We start from the raw sequence: 18,235 nt of genomic DNA on the forward strand, positions 1-18,235 counted from the left end.
TTTTTGATGGGAACCATTTTTAAAGTGTTTTATTGAATTTGTTATAATATAGCTTCTGTTTGATTTTTTAGCCCTTAAAGCACATAAGATCTTAGCTTTCCAACCAGGAATTGAACCTGAACCCCCGTCACTGGAAGGGGAAGCCTTTTCTACTGGACAGCAGGGAGTCCCAATAACTACTATTATTAACTGTAGTCTTTAGCATTATTAAGACCTCCCCCCACCCTTTTTTCCCCTTTGTTTGGTTTCATTTAGTGCTTTGGCCCAAATTTTCTCTTAGCAGATGTAAAGATCACAGCTTGGCTTTCTTGTTGTTTGCATAAATCTGTATTATCTTCACCCATCCTTTTATTTTTAATCTTTCTGAAGTACTGTTCCTTATGGTCTCTTGGTTCTAGCATGTAAATAGTGTTTTGCTTACTTTCTTTTAATAGGTAAATTAAGCTCATTTATATTTTCTTATATGGCAGATTTATTTGGTCTTAATTTTATGTTTTATTGTTTTATCTACACACATTTTTTAAGACTTTAATGTAGCCGATTTTCTCTGCTCTTTTTTGCTGTTGTATTTTGCTATTTAGGCATGAACTTCTCTTGATTCTTACAGTTACTTTTATTTTTATGTCTTTATATTACATGTCCTTACTCCTCTCACTTATTGAAAGTAACATAATGTTGGCTCTGAACAATTTTTTATTCACTCTTCTATTTAAATATGCTAAGTTCCTCCTACTTGATTTTTATATTTTTGTAAAGACATTATTTTCTACTTTTAATTATTTTTTTCATTATTCTCCTCCTATTTTAAACTTTTTATTTTGTATTGGGGTATAGCCTATTAACAATGCTGTGATAATTTCAGGTGAATAGAAGGGCCTCAGCCATACATATACATGTATCCATTCTCCCCCAGATTTCGCTCCCATGCAGGCTGTCACATAACGTTGAGCAGAGTTCCCTGTGTTACACAGTAGGTCCTTTCTGGTTATCCAATTTAAATACAGCAGTGTGTGCAGGCAACCGTAAGTTTGTTCTCTAAGTCTGTGAGTCTCGTTCTGTTTTGTAAGTACATTTGTATCGTTTCTTTTCAGATTCCTCATAGAAGGGATGCCACTGGATATCTATCCTTCTCTGTCTGACTTCACGCAGTGTGACGATCTCTAGGTCCATTCATGCTATTTATTTATTTTTGGCTGTGCTGGGTCTTCCCTGCTGCATGTGGACTTTCTCCAGTTGTGGCAAGTGGGTGCTGCTCTCTGGTTGGAGCGCTCTGGCCTCTCACTGTGGGGGCTTCTCTTGTAGCGGCACCAGGGCTCCAGAGCGTGGGCTCAGTACTTGCAGCCTGGCTTAGTTGCCCTGTAGCATATGGAATCTTCTGGGTACCAGGGATGAAACTCATGTCCCCTGCATTGGCAGGCAGATTCTTAACCACTGGACCACCAGGGAAGTCCCTGATTTTTTCATCTTTAAACCGTATCCTTTGACCTCTTAGTTATTACAGATAAAGCAATCAGCAAGTTCATTCTATCTTTTATCTTTCTTCCCCATTCACCTATCACTTCTTCCTTGCTGGTTTTATTTCTACATTGTCAGGTTGTATTATGTCTATATTTTATTGCATCAGCTTTATGCCTGCTTTCTAAAAGTCTTAGTTCACAGTTAGATATATTCTTTGCTCATGAGCAGTAGTTTTCTGAAATTTGCCCAATTATTTCTTGGCTGAACTCAAGCTGATTGACCCTTAGGAAAGGTTTATGAGGGGAAAAAAAAAAAGGTTCCCAGAATTCTTACATGGTCAGCACTATCTGTGAGCAGCCTGGTTGAGTGTAATACCCTTAAGCACTCACAGGTAGAATTCCACTGCTCTCTGGCATAGAGTGCGGCTGTTGAGAAGTATGAAGTCAACATGACTTTCTTTTCTTATGTCTTGATCTTTTGCCTGGGTGTCCAAGGTATTTTTCCTCCTTCTTTTTTTTTTTTTTTTTTTGGTCACCTCAAGCAGCTTTGGATCTTACTTTCCCAAGCAGGGACTGAACCTGAGTCCCCTGAAGTGGAAATGCAGAGTCCTAACCACTGGGCCACCAGTGAATTTCCCGAGGTAATTTTTCTTTATCTTGAAGTCACAGGTCTTGGTGTCAATTTTCTAGGTCCATCCTGGATCAGTTTTCCTTTCAAGACACAGATTCGATTCTTCATTTATGTCAGGAAAGTTTACATATATTGCAGCAATGTCTTTTTCAATCCATCTCCCAGAATTATGGAAATAAAAAAATAAATGGGACCTACTTTAACTCAAAAGCTTTTGCACAGCAAAGGAAACGATAAAATGAAAAGATAACCCACAAATTGGGAGAAAATATTCACAAATGATGTGACCACCAAGGGATTAGTCTCCAAAATCTACAAACAGCTCATGATGCTTAACAGCATCAAAACAGACAACTCAACCAACAAACGGCCAAAAGACCTAAATAGACATTTCTCCAAAGAAGGCATACAGATGGCCAAGAAGCACATGGAAAGATGTCCAATACTGCTAATCATCAGAGAAATGCAAGTCAAAACTAAAATGAAATATCACCCTCACACCAACCAGAATGGCTATCATCAAAAATCCACAAACAACAAATGCTGGAGAGGATGTGGAGAGAATGGAACCCTCCTGCACTGTTGGTGGGAATGTAAATTGGTATAGCCACTATGGAGAACAGTATGGAGGTTCCTTAGAAAACTAAAAATAGAGCTACCATGTGACCTTGCAATCCCACTCCTGGGCCCAAATCTGGAGAAAAACATGATCCAAAAGGATATATGCACCCCAGTGTTCACTGCAGCACTGTTTACAACAGCCAAGATATGGAAGCCACCTAATGTCCATCGACAGAGAGTGGATAAAGAAGATGTAGTGCAATAGAATATTACTCAGAATGAAATAATGTCATTTGCGGCAACATGGACGGACCTAGAGAGTATCATATGGAATGAAGTCAGTCAGAGAAGGAGAAATATCATATGACATGCCTCATATGCGGAATCTAAAAACGAAACGATACAAATTAACTTACAAAACAGAAAGAGACTCACAGACTTAGAGACGAATCCACGGTTGCCTGGACACACTGCTAGACTTGAAATGGATAACCAATGAGGACCTACTGTACAGCAAGCACATGGAACTCTGCTTAATGTTATGTGGCAGCCAGGGTGGGAGGGGAGTCTGGGGGAGAATGGATACATGTATATGTGTGGCTGAGTCCCTTCACTGTTCACCTGAAACTATCACATTATTAATTGGCCATACCCTGACACAAAATAAAAAGTAAAAAAAAGAAAACCAGATCAGGAAAATGCTGGCAGAGAGCTGAAGATGCAGAGGACTTACTGGTTCTGAAACATCAGTGCTCAAAGGCATGGTGGACCAATCTGGGATGGTGGAGAGGTCAGGGGCAAAGGTGGGGCTTGTATTAAGGACGTAGAGATACTTGAGGGATGATGGTGCTACTGAAAACAGATGGCCAGAGCAGATTATTGTTACAGCAATGGTGAAAAAATAAATTGAGCTGGTGGATTAGGTTCTGATGAGAAATGGTATAGAACCCATTAGTCAGATTACTTTGTGAGTCTGGATGATGGTAAACTCCCAAACTACAGCCATTATGCTGTTAGCACCGGAGTTGCTGAAAAATGTGCACAAACTGACTTTCGAAGTCCAAATCCCATGAGATCCTAAAATCTAATTCCTTTACAAAGGAAACCACTGAGCAGATTTTAAAAATAAAGTTAGTGGTATAAGAGGATATTCATTGAAATGTTATACAGTAGTAAAAGTATAAAATTTTTTTTAAGTTTATGAATAAAAACTTTTAAGAATTACTGTTTCTGCCAGAGAAACCAAAACTGCTTTACTCTGTGGACGATTAGTGATACATGTGAGCAAAATGGGTCACTTTCTTAAACACGGAAATCTGAGCCCAGATAGCCAGTTTCCCTGTGAAACTGGCTAAACGTCTGCGTACCTTGATTTTCTCTTTCAACCTTCCCAAGCGAATACTGTCTTCTGTCATTCTGTCGAGAACTCCATGGTTCTCACTTTCTAAACATTTAGCCTACGGAGTAAAGCAAAACGAAAAACAACAAAGTGTTCTTAGTTTAATGGAAAACTTAAAATATTAAAACATTCTTCTGCTAAGAGTATTATTATAAAGAGTATTACCATTCTGCCACTTCCCATCTCCAGATTCCTAACCCCTGTGTGAGGGCTGTGGGCAGACCTTGGACCAATAGCTGAGGAGGGGAACAGCCAAGAATGGCACACTGGGCGCCCCTCCTGCACCCAACGGCAAATCCAAATCCCTCAGACAAGGGGGATGTAAACTTTCAGCACCTTTTCTATTCTCGGGGAATATACCATTCCTTCCATCACATCCAAGGAGTAAGTGCCAAGATGCAAATTATCAGGGAACGTTTAACAGGAGGATTCCTACGTACTGTTTCTCATAAATCCTCTGATCCTTATTAGTTTCTGTTGTCAGAGACCAGTGGAGTGGCAAGCCGCTCCCAGGACTGAGGTCATGATATGAGACAGGCTTGAATCTCCTTCAGTAAAGACAAAACTGCTTAGTCTCGATCCCCTTTCTTGAGATACGGATTGTCTCCTGACCTTGTGACCATGATTAATCCCTGTTCCCTTGGTAAGGGGTGCTGTACGTTTGGTTTGCTGATCTTTACCATTGTCGAAAGAAATTTCCTGTACGATAGCCTATATATACTCACAGAAAGACCATTAAAGCACCTTTGCTCCATCAGAGCTTGGGTCCCTGTGTCTTTCTTTTCTCTCTCTCTCTCCCTCTTCCTCCCTCTGGCTCTCTCTTTTACTTTCTTATCGTGGACTCCGGATCACCAGGTTAAAGGATCCCAACAGCAAATAAACTTCTCACTTGACTATTTGAGTAATTAACAAAATTAAGGATAACAAGATGAAGGCACAATGCCATTCTCCAAACCAAATATGACAGGAAGGAGATCCAAGAGGGATGTCATAAAGTGGAATGACTTAGATTAATACCCAGGACATAAATGTCTACGTATTATAAATTAACTGTTTCAAATGGTAAAAGAAAATTTTTTTTAAGTAAAGGTGAGCATTCCTTCTAAGGTAGTATAATAGTGTCAATTGATTTTCTAGAAAGTTAAACTAAGACCCAGGTAATAAAACTTGCCACAAGTCACATGGAAAACCCATCCTAAAGGCAGGATTAGAAATTAAGATGCCAGTATCAGTAAAGTAAGATATAAGGGGCCCTCACAAGGCCCAGGGCAGGGTAAAGTAGGGGTTAGCACTCCTGCTGTTGCTGCCTCTTTGTGCCCCTATAAACTGTGTCACTGGGATGAATTCTATTGAACACATATAGAATTCTTCTCTTTTAAACCTGATTTTTAAAGTATTTATGTACTTGGCTGTGCCAGGTTCTCAGCTATGGTGCACGTGAGGAAACTTACCAAAAGCACAAGACTGTCACGCTCCTGGGTCACATTCTCTGCCAGGCCAACAAGATTTGCCAGGTACTGGTGAGCAGACATTTCATTCTCCATGGCTTTCTCCACCTGCTTTTTGAGGACATCAATTTTCTTTTGAGATCTCCTAGAGAGTTCCCCCAAATGGTGGAATAAAAAAATGTATTAGCCTGCATGGCCAGGGCACAGTGAATATCTGTATTATAAAAACTGCAAGTATGCGAGTATTTCAGTGTATTCTTCATCAATCTAAATCTTCCATGAAGTTTCAAAGTGAGAATAGGTACCTGAATTTAATTTTAAAGGAAGCATTAACTATTGACTTCAAGACAACAGAAATTGTAAAATGTTTAACACAAGTAACAGGCTAATATTATATTAATTTTTTGGCTTGTGTTCTTTAAAAGGTATTTGTAAAAAAGAAATCCAGTAATCCCTGGATTGGACTTTTGGGAAACCTTAGTAAAGAACTTCAAGAAATTTCAGATTCTTAAGGGTCATCATTATAACGTCGGTCATATTTTATATTTTGATATTTAATAATCTCATTTATCCCTTTCCATTTCATTGCCAATATGAGAAAAAGAAAAGATAAAGAATATGAAGTAGAATAATCAATGGTCTTTTTTAACTATTAAAAAAACAAGTTTAAGAGAAAAAAAACCCACCTATTTATTTTCTGCGCCTTTTCGAGTTCGGCTTCCACCGCCTTGTTTCTAGCTGCCAGATTCTTCTTCTCTAAGAGCAGGCTCTTCTTCTGCACTTGTAGGGCTGCCAGCTTTTCCATCAACTCTTCCATCTCAGCATTTTCTTTCTCTTCTTCTTTCTGCAACTGGCTGATGGACAAAAATATCACAAGCTTGCATCCAACACAGTGAGGTTAAATGAGGTAGCCACTGCCAGGCAGCCTGGGTGGGTCCTTTGGAGGCCTCTGTGGGAACAGCCTCAGGCAGCCCCTGGGGGAGTTGGTGGGGAGTTCCTGGAGGGCAGCAGAGAGGGCCTGGCTGTGGACATACTCCTCTGATGGTAATGATCTCATCCCTTTTTCTGCTCACAATTTTTGTTCATGTCTCTGTGTATGTATATAAATATATTTAAAGGAAATCAATCCTGAATATTCACTGGAAGGATTGATACTGAAGTTGAAGCGCCAATACTTTGGTCACCTGATGCGAAGGAAGAGCCAACTCATTGGAAAAGACCCTGATGCTGGGAAAGACTGAAGGCAGGAAGAGAAGGGGATGACAGAGGATGAGATGGTTGGATGGCATCACTGACTTCATGGACATGAGTTTGAGCAAACTCCAGAAGCCTGGCGTGCTAACAGTCCATGGGGTCGCAAACTGAGCGACTGAACAACAAAAACAAATACTCTACTCCTTTCAGAAAGAATTTAAGACAGCTCTTTTTTTAACACAGCTATAACTGCCCCTCCCTCAGATCCTAAGGCTAAAACAAACATTATTTCAGACTTAAATAATTATGTTTTTCTGATAAAACAAACAAACAATAAAACAAGGAGGGCATACAAATAGCATAAATTCTGGCAAAATGATGCTTGAGAGAAGAGTTGTTCCTTCACTGGTTTTCTTGGTCAATTTTCCTGAAATAACCGAGAATGAATAGGTACGGCCACACACCCAGAGGCTGCCCGGCATGCTGAGATGGGGTCTCTCCAGGTACCGCGGAGTCTCTTTGGGTACCACATGGGGCTTACTTCCTGGCTGGCTGGCTAATGAACAAGCCTCACACTGCATATGTTTGGGGTCTGCCTCACTTGCCACACAATTTCAACGCCTTCAGCCTGAGTTGGCTCCCTAAACAGTCAATAATTTTCTAAATAGTTTCCACTTTTCCACTGTTTCCTAGTTGACTAGTTTTAGTCAGTCAAAGAGTGGACAAAACCCACAGAATTGAGGTTTGAATTAAACTCACCTTTTATCTTTTTCTTTGCTGTTTTTTTTAAATAAACTTTTTATTTTATATTGGAGTAAAGAAGATTAACAATGGGATAGATTCAGATAGACAGCAAAGGGACACAGACATACATATACATGTATCCATTCTCCCCCAGACTCCCGCCCTATCCAGGCTGCCACATAACACTGAGCAGAGTTTGAGTTCCTTGTGCTACAAAGTAGGTCCTCGTTTGCTATCCATTCTAAAGACAGAAGTGTGTACATGTTGATCCCAAACTTCCTAACTACCCCTTCCTTCCATCTTTCCCTCCTGGTTCTTTGCTGTTTTTTGTTTGGATTTTAGAATTTTATTTAAAAGTGTTTTCATCGCTCACTTGGTAGCAAAATCAATAAGTTCACAAAATCAATCAAAAAGTTCATAATGAAGAGCAACCAAAGATAACAGGAAATGCTGGGAAAGTGCTGGTGGGCGTGCACAGCTACTTCAGAGAACAATATGTCAAAACCTAAAACATGCATTTACTCTATGGCCAAACAATGCCACCTCTACCTATATATTTAGGGAAACTGACTAATCTGCACAAGAAAGTTTACTGGGGCATTGCTTAATGGAACAAACTTAGAAACAAGTAAAATGTAGCATTTCTTATGGAGAATATCTGTAAACTGAATGGGAAAAAACTGCAAAAGCAGAAACCCATCAACGTGGCATTCTTTACCCAGTGAAATTATCAATAAAGTTTAGTGATTTTTCCAATAAAAGTACTGTGAATCTTTCTATTCCTATTTGTGAGGCTTTGTTAATAGTACCTCCCTTCCACCTTTCCTTTTTTTTGGCGGGGGGCAGGGATTCTTCTTCAAAATGTCACTGTCTGTATATTTATTCCTACAAAGAAATATGATTAAATTTTTAGAAAATATTTTTTATTTATTTGGCTGCACAGGAGTCTTAGCTGTGGCATGCAGGATCTTTAGTTGAGGCATGTGGGATCTAGTTCCCTGACCAGGGATTGAACCTGGGCCCCTGCATTGGGAGTGCAGTCTTAGTCACTGGACTACCAGGGAAGTCCCCTATGATTAATTTTTTATAAATTGTTTCTACCAACTTTGCAAGAGTTCACTATTATTTATTTTTAACTGAACTATAGTTGATTTGCAACATGTTAATTATTGCTCTACAGCAAAATGATTCAGACATATATATATGTATGTGTATATATATACACACACACACATTCTTTTTCATATCCTTTCCGTTATGCTTTATCACAGGATATTAACTATAGTTCCCTGTGCTATGCAGTAGGACCTTATGTATCCATTCTATAAACGGAAGTGTGCATCTGAAACCCCAAACTTAAAATCCACCCCTCCCCCACTCCCTTCCCCCTCGGCAGCCGCCAGTCTGTTCTCTACGTCTGTGACTCTGTTTCGGTTTCATGGCAAGTTCGTGTTCTATTTTAGATTTCACGTATAAGTGATATCATGTGGTATTTATCTCTCTTTCTACTTCACTTATCGAGTTGCATCCATGTTGCTGCAAATGGAGTTATTTTGTTAACTGTTACGACTGAGTAGCAGTCCCCTGCATTAGGTTGGTACAAAAGTTAATTGTGGCTTTGTATCGCTGAACTCTGCCATTTGATATCAGAACACAGTCTTCAATGTGGTTCTGTACATCATTTTGATGTGCATTTCTTGCTTTATGTTTTTTGCTAATGACTTATTTCTTGCTGTTTATTTTATATTTATTATAGACCATAGCAGTGACATTAGAAAAAAAGCAAATTCGAGCTACTTTCTTATTTGCATTCAAAATGGGTCATAAAGCAAGAGAGACAACTCACAACATCAACAATGCGTTTGGCCCAGGAACTGCTAACGAAACTACAATGCACTGGTGGTTCAAGAAGTTTTGCAAAGGAGACAATGGCCTTGAAGATGAGGAGTGTAGCGGCCGGCCATCGGAAGTTGACCACGAACAACTGAAAGCGTCATCAAAGCTGATCCTCTTACAACTACACGAGAAGTTGCTGAAGAACTCAACATCGACCATTCTGCAGTTGTTCAGCATTTGAAGCATATTGGAAAGGTGAAAAAACTTGGTAAGTGGGTGCTATGTGAGCTGATAGAACATTTTAAAAAATGGTTGTTTTGAAGTGTTATCTTCTTTTACTCCATGCAACAACAATGAACTATTTCTCGACTGGACTGTGATGAAAAGTAGATTTTATAGGCAACCAGTGATGATCAGTTTACTGGCTGGACTGAGAAGAAGCTCCAAAGCACTTCTCAAAGCAACCTTGCACCAAAAAAAGCTCACAGCCACTGTCTGGTGGTCTGCTACCTGTCTGATCCACTACAGCTTTCTGAATCCCGGTGAAACCATTGCATCTGAGAACTATGCTCAGCAAATCGATGCTGCTGCTACTGCTGCTGCTAAGTCGCTTCAGTCGTGTTCGCCTCTGTGAGACCCAATAGACGTCAGGCCACCAGGCTCCACCGAGCCTGGGATTCTCCAGGCAAGAACACTGGAGTGGGTTGCCATTTCCTTCTCCAGTGTATGAAAGTGAAAGGTGAAAGTGAAGTTGCTCAGTCGTGTCCGACTCATCGCGATGCACTGAAAACTGCGATGACTGCACTGGTCAAAAGGGCCTAATTCTTCTCCACAATATTGTCTACCACACGTCACACAACCGACACCTCAAAAACTGAACGAATTGGGCTACAAAGTTTTGATTCATCTGCCATATTCACCTGACCTCTCTTGCCAACTGATTATCACTTCTTCAAGCATCTTGACAACTTTTTGGAGGGAAAATGCTTTCACAACTAGCAGGAAATGCTTTCCAGGAGTTCGTTGCATTCTGCACAGATTTTCATGCTACAGGAACAAACTTATTTCTCATTGGCAAAAACGTGTTGATTTTAATGATTCCTACTTTCGATAAATAAAGATGTGTTTGAGCCTAGTTATGATGATTTGAAATTCACAATCTGAAACCACAATTATGTTTGCACCAACCTAATTTATATGTACTGCCTCATTTTTATCCATTCATCTGTTGAGGGACATTTAGGTTGTTTCAATATCTTGGATATTGTGAATAGTGCTAACATAGGGGTGCATGTATCTTCTTGAATTATAGTTTTGTCTGGATACATGCCCAGGAGTGGGATTGCTGGATCATATGGTAATTCTATTTTTAGTTTTCTGAGGAATTTCCATGTTTTCCACAGTGGCTGAACCAACTTACATTCCCACCAACAGGGTAGAAGGGTTCCCTTTCTCCACACCCTCTCCAGCATTTGTTACTTGCAGAATTTTTAATGATAGCCATTCGGACCAGCATGAGGTGATACCTCACTGTAGTTTTGATTTTTACTTCTCAAAATTAGCAATGTTGAACAAGGTCTCATGTGAATATTGGCTATCTGTATGTCTTCTTGGAGAAACGTCTCTTTAGGTCTTTTGGTTTTTAATTGGTTTTTGTTGTTGTTTTTGCTATTGAGATGTATGAGCTATTCATTTATTCTGGAAATTAAACCTTTGTTGGTCGCATCGTTTGCAAATATTTTCCCCCATTCTGTAGACTGTCTTTTCATTTTGCTTCTGGGTCTTCTTCGGTAGCTCAGCAGTAACAAATCCCCCTCAATGCAGGAGATGCAGGTTCAATTCCTGGGTCTGAAGATCCCCTGAAGGAGAGCATGGCGACCCACTCCAGTATTCTTGCCTGGAGAATCCCATGGACAGAGGAGGCTGGCGGGCTACAGTCCATGGGGTTGCAAACAGTTGGACATGACTGAAACGACTGAGCACGGGTGCATGGCTTCCTTTGTTGTGGTGAAGCTTGAAAGTTTGATTAGGTCTCATTTGTTTATTTTTGGTTTTGTTTCTACTGCCTTTGGGAGACTGATCTAAGAAAACACTGGTAGGATTTATGTTGGAGAATGTTTTACCTATGTTCACTTCCAGGAGTTTTATGGTATCACATCTTATGTTTAAGTCCTTAAGCCATTTTGAATTTTTTTAAAATTAATTTATTTTTAACTGAAAGATAATTGCTTTACAGAATTTTGTTGTTTTCTGTCAAACCTCGCCATGAATCAGCCGTTAGGTATACAGCTTGTACATGGTGAGAGCGTGTATTCTAACTTCATTGGTTTGCATGTGGCTGTTCACCTTACCACCACTCACTGAAGAGGCCAGGTTTTCCCTATTGCATATTCTTGCCTCCTCTGTCGAAGATTAAGTGGCTGTAGGTGTGCGGGTTTCTTTCTGGGATCTCTGTTCTTCTCCATGGATTCATGTCTTTTTCTCTGCCAGTAGCATGCTGGTTTATTTCTCTGGCTGTGCTAGGTCTCTGTTGCTATGTGCAGGCTTGCTCTCGCTGTGGCGAGCTGGCTTCTCACTGCAGTGGCTTCATACTGCAGAATATGGGTGTGTGGGTTTCAGTAGCTGCAGCCCTAGAATGTAAGCTCAGTAGTTGTGGCACATGGTCTTAATTGCCCTGTGGCATGTGAGAGCTTCCAAGACCAGGGATCGAACCCACATCCCCCTGCATTGGCGGTGGATTCGTAACCAACGGACCACCAGGGAAGCCCCTGCCATGCTGTTTTGATTACTGCAGTGCAAAAATCCATTATTTCTAATGATGCATCTGTAATTTGTTTTCTATATACGGAATTGTATCATCTATGAATAATGGCACTATTATTTCCTTCTTCCCAAACTTTATAACTTTTTTCTTGCCATGGGCACTAGTTTCCATCTCGTAACCAATGTTGTTAGTGTTGTTTAGAAATGGTATCAGAGGGCATCTTTGTCTTGTTTCCAGTCTCAATAGGAAAGCGTACAACATTTCACCACTAACAGTGACATTTACTATCGTTTTATTTTTTATTAGAACCATTAAGGAAGTTCATATCTATTATTAATACTGTTTTTAGAGGCTTTTTTTTTTTTTTTTAGGGCTTCCCTTGTGGCTCAGCTGGTAAAGAATCTGCCTGCAATGCGGGAGACCTGGGTTTGATCCCTGGGTTGGGAAGATCCCCTGGAGAAGGGAAAGACTACCCACTCCAAAATTCTGGCCTGGAGAATTCCATGGACTCTATGGGGTGGCAAAGAATAGGACATGAGTGAGTGACTTTCACTTTCATTTTAGAGTTTTCACATCTAGATGCATGAGTGAAAATGAAATATAATTTTCCTTTCTTAAACCATCACTGTTTGCTTTTGGCATCAAGGTTGTATTTACCTCAGAAAATGAATTAGAGAGCATTAACTCTTCTGTTCTTGAAGAAGGGTTTATGTGAGACTGGAATTATTTCCTCCTTGAATATTTACAGAGTTCTCTCGTGAAGGTGTCTAAGTCTGTAGTTTTCTTCAAGGGAAGATCTTTGGATTCAATTTCTTTAATGACCAAAGGAATATTCAGGTATTCTTTTTCTTTATGAGTCGGTTTTGACAAGCTATATTTTTCAAGGAATGTGACCATCTCATCTAAATTTCCACATGTGTTGATGTGAATGAACTTTTTTCTGAGTGCACACAAATTTAAACATCTACTTGATGGACTGAACCCTTTATCCCTATGAACTGATCCTCTTTGTTAAGTAGAGTTTTTTTACCTTAATATTTATCTTGTCAGATATTCATGTAATTTACCACTTTTCTTTTGGTTTGTATTTGAGTAGTATAGCTTTTTCTGCCCTTTTGCTTTTGAACTTCCTGTGTCTTTCCTGTGCTTCCTGTGCTTGAGGTGTACATCTTAAAGGCAACACAGAGCTGCTGTAGAGAGTTCTGGTAAACTGCTCCACGACACTGCTGCCTTGGCATCCATTTTGTGTGGCCAAGAGGCCCGCAGGGCTTTGAAGAAACACTAGGCCCATTGTGGAACACAGGCCCTAGATAACAGCCAGCGGAGTCACAAGTCAATGCAAGTTCACGGCATGACTCCCCCAGCGACGCTTGTGATAGGCACTCTTCCCCATCTCCCAGGGTCTTCCCTTTGTGCACCCTTCAGGTAAGATCCTTCCCTACCCCCTGTGAAGCTTACCAAAACTCTGCTCTTTTGGCTCTAGCCCAGGAACCCCAAAGCACTCCACCCATGGACCCTAATAAAGGCATGTGCCCCAGGTCCTGCCAGTTTCTCTCTGCCTGCACCTGCCCTGACCTCCCACACGACCCCACAAGGAGTGCTCTGTACTTCCTCCAGGACCTGAGTGATGAACTTCTCCACTTCACTTTTCCTCTGACCGACATATTCGCCTTTCAATCTAATATTTTACTTTGTGTTTTCTATTTTCTCACTTGTTATTTTTTTTGCCATCATTTGGATTAGCTTTTAAATAATTTTTCCTTATGCTGGTTGAGAAGTTAAATACATACTGTTCCCAGAAATTTCATCACACATATTTTCAAATAATAAAATCAACACCTTTATCCATCTTCTAAATGATAGACTTTAGAGCACAAATTCCATTTACCGCCTCACTAATTATATGCTGGTTTTTTTGTACATTTCAATTCTATGTATTAAGCCCCTAGAGCTACTATCATTATTGGTATATAGAATCAATGTTTATTTACATTTATCCACAGATTTACCACTATCTTTTACTCTTAGTTCTATCCTCCTCCTCAGACGCCCCACCTTGAGTTACTTTCCTCCTGATTTATGCCTTCTATTTTACAACTGCCTTTAATGCACATCTGCTGCATGGTTGACACTCACTTTGGGTTGGAAAAATATCCTTATTTGACTTCATTTCTAAAAGAGCTTTTCTCCAGTAAGAAAATTCTAGGTTCCATAGAGTTTGCTTATATCCAGCACCTTGAAGTTAACATTCAAGGGACCACAATATCCCTGTTCACACCTGCTGCCACTTTAATCCTCTGAAGGAAACCATCGTGGCATAACCCAGGTATTGTCATCAATTGGGGAAGATTCTCAGATATCCTATCTCCAACTACTACTTCTGATTAAATATATCCCCCCATACCGCCTCCTGTCTCCAATCTAGTGGTACCTCAACCACTGAACACTCTTCTGTCCTCCTGAGTTAAAAAAAAATTTTTTTTCTGGATGATTTAAACCAACTTAAATAAATTTATTAGTTTGGCTGCGCCAGGTCTTAGTTACGGCATGCAAACTCTTTGTTGAGGCATGTGGGATCTAGTTCCCTGACCAGGGATCAAACCCAGGCTCCCTGCACTGGGGGTGTGAAGTCTTAGCCGCTGGACCACCAGGCAAGTCCCACCCTGAGCTATGTTTCACTTGAACGTATTTCAGGTCCCCAGTTCACTTCAGCTGTGTCTAATGCGTAGGTATGCCCATCCACTGAGTTTGCAATTTAAGTTATTGTATTTTTCAGTTCTAAAAAATTCTATTCCTTCCTTTTCAGTCCCACTATTGTCATGTTTTATAGTTCTCTGAAGAGAATTTGGAGCTTATCTTTTCTTAAAGCACAATAGCTGCTTTACAGTCTTTGATAATTCTAATACCTGCACTCCTTATCGTTATTTGCTATTGTTTCTACTGGTTCTGAGTCACTGTCTTTCTCTATGTCCTGGATACTTCGCTTGAAACATTTTTAGAAGAGGCCTTCCTTCCGAGAGGACTGATGGCTGGTTGCTTCTGGTTTACCTGACCTGGGGATGTAGCCCTGAGGGTCCCAGCTTACTATTCACTTGTGGATGATGGATGCATCTCGTCGTGAGTCTTTTCCATTCACATGCTGGGTTTTGTGGGTCCTTTCAATCAAGGGCTTCAGAGACCTGGAGATGCCTTTCAACTATTAATATCTCCCTTTCCATTCTTTACTCTCTTTGAGATTCCTGATGATCTGAGGCTGGGCCTCTTAGATAGGTCTTCTGTCTATTACTTTTTCTCTCCATTCCCAACTGTTTGTTTCCTGATGTTCTGAGTGAATCCACAAATTTATCTTTCAGTTCTTCAACTGATTAAAAAAAAAAAAATTCTGGTAATCATTAAAAATTTTTCTTATTTAATGATTACACTTTTTTGCCATGGCATTTTATCCTTTTAAACTCTTCTTGGGAGTTCCTTGGTGGCCTAGTGGTTGGGATTTGGGGCTTTCACTGCTGTGGCCCAGGTTTAATCCCTGGTCTGGGAACTAAGTTCCCACAAGCTGCACAATGCAGCCAAAAAACTCTCTTTAGTTCTCTGTATTGTCTCAGTTCCCTTTGCTGTGAGTCTCTGCTTATCTAGGTCTCTCTCCACTGTAATTTCTTCCCCTTATAACAAACGCTTCAACACGCCTAGTAGTCTGTTCTTATTTTAGGATGAAAAAGTGAGTATTTGGTATGTATTATATAAGAAGATTGTCCTTCTGGTGCCTCCCTGAGCAGGCGTATTACTCACTGACTGCTGGCCAGGACTGTGTCTCTGCAGGTGGGTTATATGACTAGTCAGCTTCACTTTAGGATACAGGGCCCCTTTGCCCTTTAAAATACTTGCCTTTTACAGACACCACTAGTCATCGCAAACCTCAGCTCTCCCCAGAAGAGTCTGCTAAATTTCTTTAGCCAGGTAGGTTGACATCTGATTTCTCACCACCCCTGCTGAGTAGGCTCAAGCTTTCTAAGCGACAGTAAAAGCACAGAGTAATCTAAGCTTCAGGGTGTAACCAGCTGTCTAACTCTGAGTCAACAGGAGAGTTCACTAGGAAAATAAGCTTCTGCTGTTCCCTATGTCACGGTTCCTCCCAGGCACGGCTGCCAATAGGTAGAACAAGCAAGACACTGTGGGCAAGTCCCTCCAGGTTTATGAACTGCACTGCCTTCAGCAGGATAGGAGAACACCACCCAGGCACCTGACCTAGAAGCTCACCAGGCACAGCTTCAACTTCACCCTTTTCTATAAAAGTTAAAACCTTTTCTTCATGATCTCACCTTTGCTTGAGGTGTAACCTTTCCCAGCTTCTCCTCAGACTCAGCCTCACTGTAGGAGCTAGTTCGACAGCTGCTCTGCTGCTAATTAGTAATTCCTCTTTCATCTGTGGTCTCTCCCTATTATGACAGAAGCCTGGAAAGGGTACCCCTAACTGAGGCAACCAGAGGACACACACCCTGAAGCCTCACAGGCTTCCGGGAACTCACATCTGCTGTCTCTGAGGCGTCCATGCCCCTCTTCCCATGTTAGAGTCCCTCTCCAATCAAACACCAACCCTTCCAATAGTGCCAACAGGCTAACCCCTGCCCACCTCCACCTCCTCTATGCGCTGCCCCACCTGTCAACTTGGAGCCCAAGGCCTCTCAGCAAAAAGCTTTCCCTCCTGTAGCGTAAAGGCCTGACAGCCAGCTTTCCTGACTGGAGAGTCCTATGCATTAGGACACTTGGAAATTAGAAAACACGCACACAAGTTTACTTTACTCGTTATGATGGTTAGTTTTATGTGTCAGTTTGACTAGTCTATGGCGCCCAGCTGTTCGGTCAAATACTAGTTAAATGTTACTGTGAGCTATTTCGTAGACGTGACTAACATCTCAATCAGTTGACTTTTAAGTAAGGGAGATTACCTAATACCATTAGTTGAAGATCTTGTGAGTAAAAACTTAGGCTTCCCAAAAAGTAAGAATTCTGCCCCAAGATAGAGTTTCAGTCTCCAGTCTGAGTTTCCAGCCAGCTGGCCTGCACCATGGAGTCTGGATTTGCTAGCCCCCACAACTGTGTGAGCCAACTCCTTAAATTAGGTCTCTCTTTCTCTCTCCAAATATATATACACACACACGCATACATATCTTATATATATTCTATTGGTTGTTTCTTTGGAGAACACTGACTGCTGATACACCCATAATTTCACCTGCCAAAGATAACTGCTATTGTTATTTTTCCATCCTTTCCTTTCATTTTCTATGTATTTATGGTATATAAGTAATTTTACACACATATATGTAATTATACACAGACAGACACAGACAGACATATACACATGGAAGTGATCAACTCATCCTGTTCATCTCCGTTAACATGAAGATTCTCACATCCTGGAAAAACCCCTCAGGTCCAAGACAAACTGGGATGCTTGGCCAGCTTAATCACACACACACACGACACACATCTTTTTTCTTTTTAAATAAAATTGTAATCATTCTGTGTGTACTATTATGTAACCTAATCTCTTCACTTACAAATATATTGTGGCTATCTTCCAATGTCAAAAACATTCTTTCGTGACATGTTTAATGGCTGCACCATATTTCATTTTATGGTTCTGTCCTTTCATTTCAGCAGTTCCTCATTAGTGGATATCTAGATTTCCAGTTATATTAAATTATCTTTGGTTCTAAAATCAAGAGGGTTTCCCTGGTGGTCTAGTGGTTAAGAATCCGTCTGCCAATGGAGGGGACACGGGTTTGAGCCCTGGTCTGGGAAGATCCCACATGCCGTGGAGCAACTAAGCCTGTGAGCTGCAACTACTGAGCTTGAGCACTCTAGAGCCTGGGCTCCACGTGAGCAACCACCGCAGTGAGAAGCCTACGCACTGCAATGAAGAGCAGCCCCCACTCATCACAAAAAGCCTGGCAGCAACACAGACCCAGAGCAGCCAACAATAAAGAAATCTTTAAAAAGAGAGAGAGCACGAGAGAGAGAGGTTGGAACTGTAGGGGGGAAGAATACATATACATATATATATATATATATATATATACACACACATACATATATATACACACACATGTATACACATAAAGTGCAGACTGCAGCCCCCTGTATGGCCAGGTTGCACTTTAATAAAACATTTACCATTCTCAGTCTTGGACACCATGGCTG

The 18,235-nt window shown here is 40.7% G+C and overlaps 1 protein-coding gene across 10 annotated transcripts in view; it reads right to left on the reverse strand.

Moving 5' to 3' along the window:
- CEP89 (centrosomal protein 89) overlaps positions 1 to 18,235 on the reverse strand; it is an 80,359-nt gene that overhangs the window by 10,250 nt on the left and 51,874 nt on the right. For all 10 annotated transcript variants that reach the window (XR_009596193.1, XM_060398026.1, XM_042231937.1 and 7 more), the window contains 3 exons: positions 6,183 to 6,350; positions 5,500 to 5,641; positions 4,017 to 4,106 (listed from right to left, as the gene is read on the reverse strand). Coding sequence is in view for 9 of the 10 variants with exons in the window: in XM_060398026.1 (XP_060254009.1) it covers positions 4,017 to 4,106; positions 5,500 to 5,641; positions 6,183 to 6,350 (400 nt within the window). In the remaining variant the exon portion in view is untranslated. The remainder of the gene's footprint in view (positions 1 to 4,016; positions 4,107 to 5,499; positions 5,642 to 6,182; positions 6,351 to 18,235) is intronic.

Source organism: Ovis aries, chromosome 14 (assembly GCF_016772045.2).
Source record: "Ovis aries strain OAR_USU_Benz2616 breed Rambouillet chromosome 14, ARS-UI_Ramb_v3.0, whole genome shotgun sequence".
NCBI lineage: Eukaryota > Metazoa > Chordata > Mammalia > Artiodactyla > Bovidae > Ovis > Ovis aries.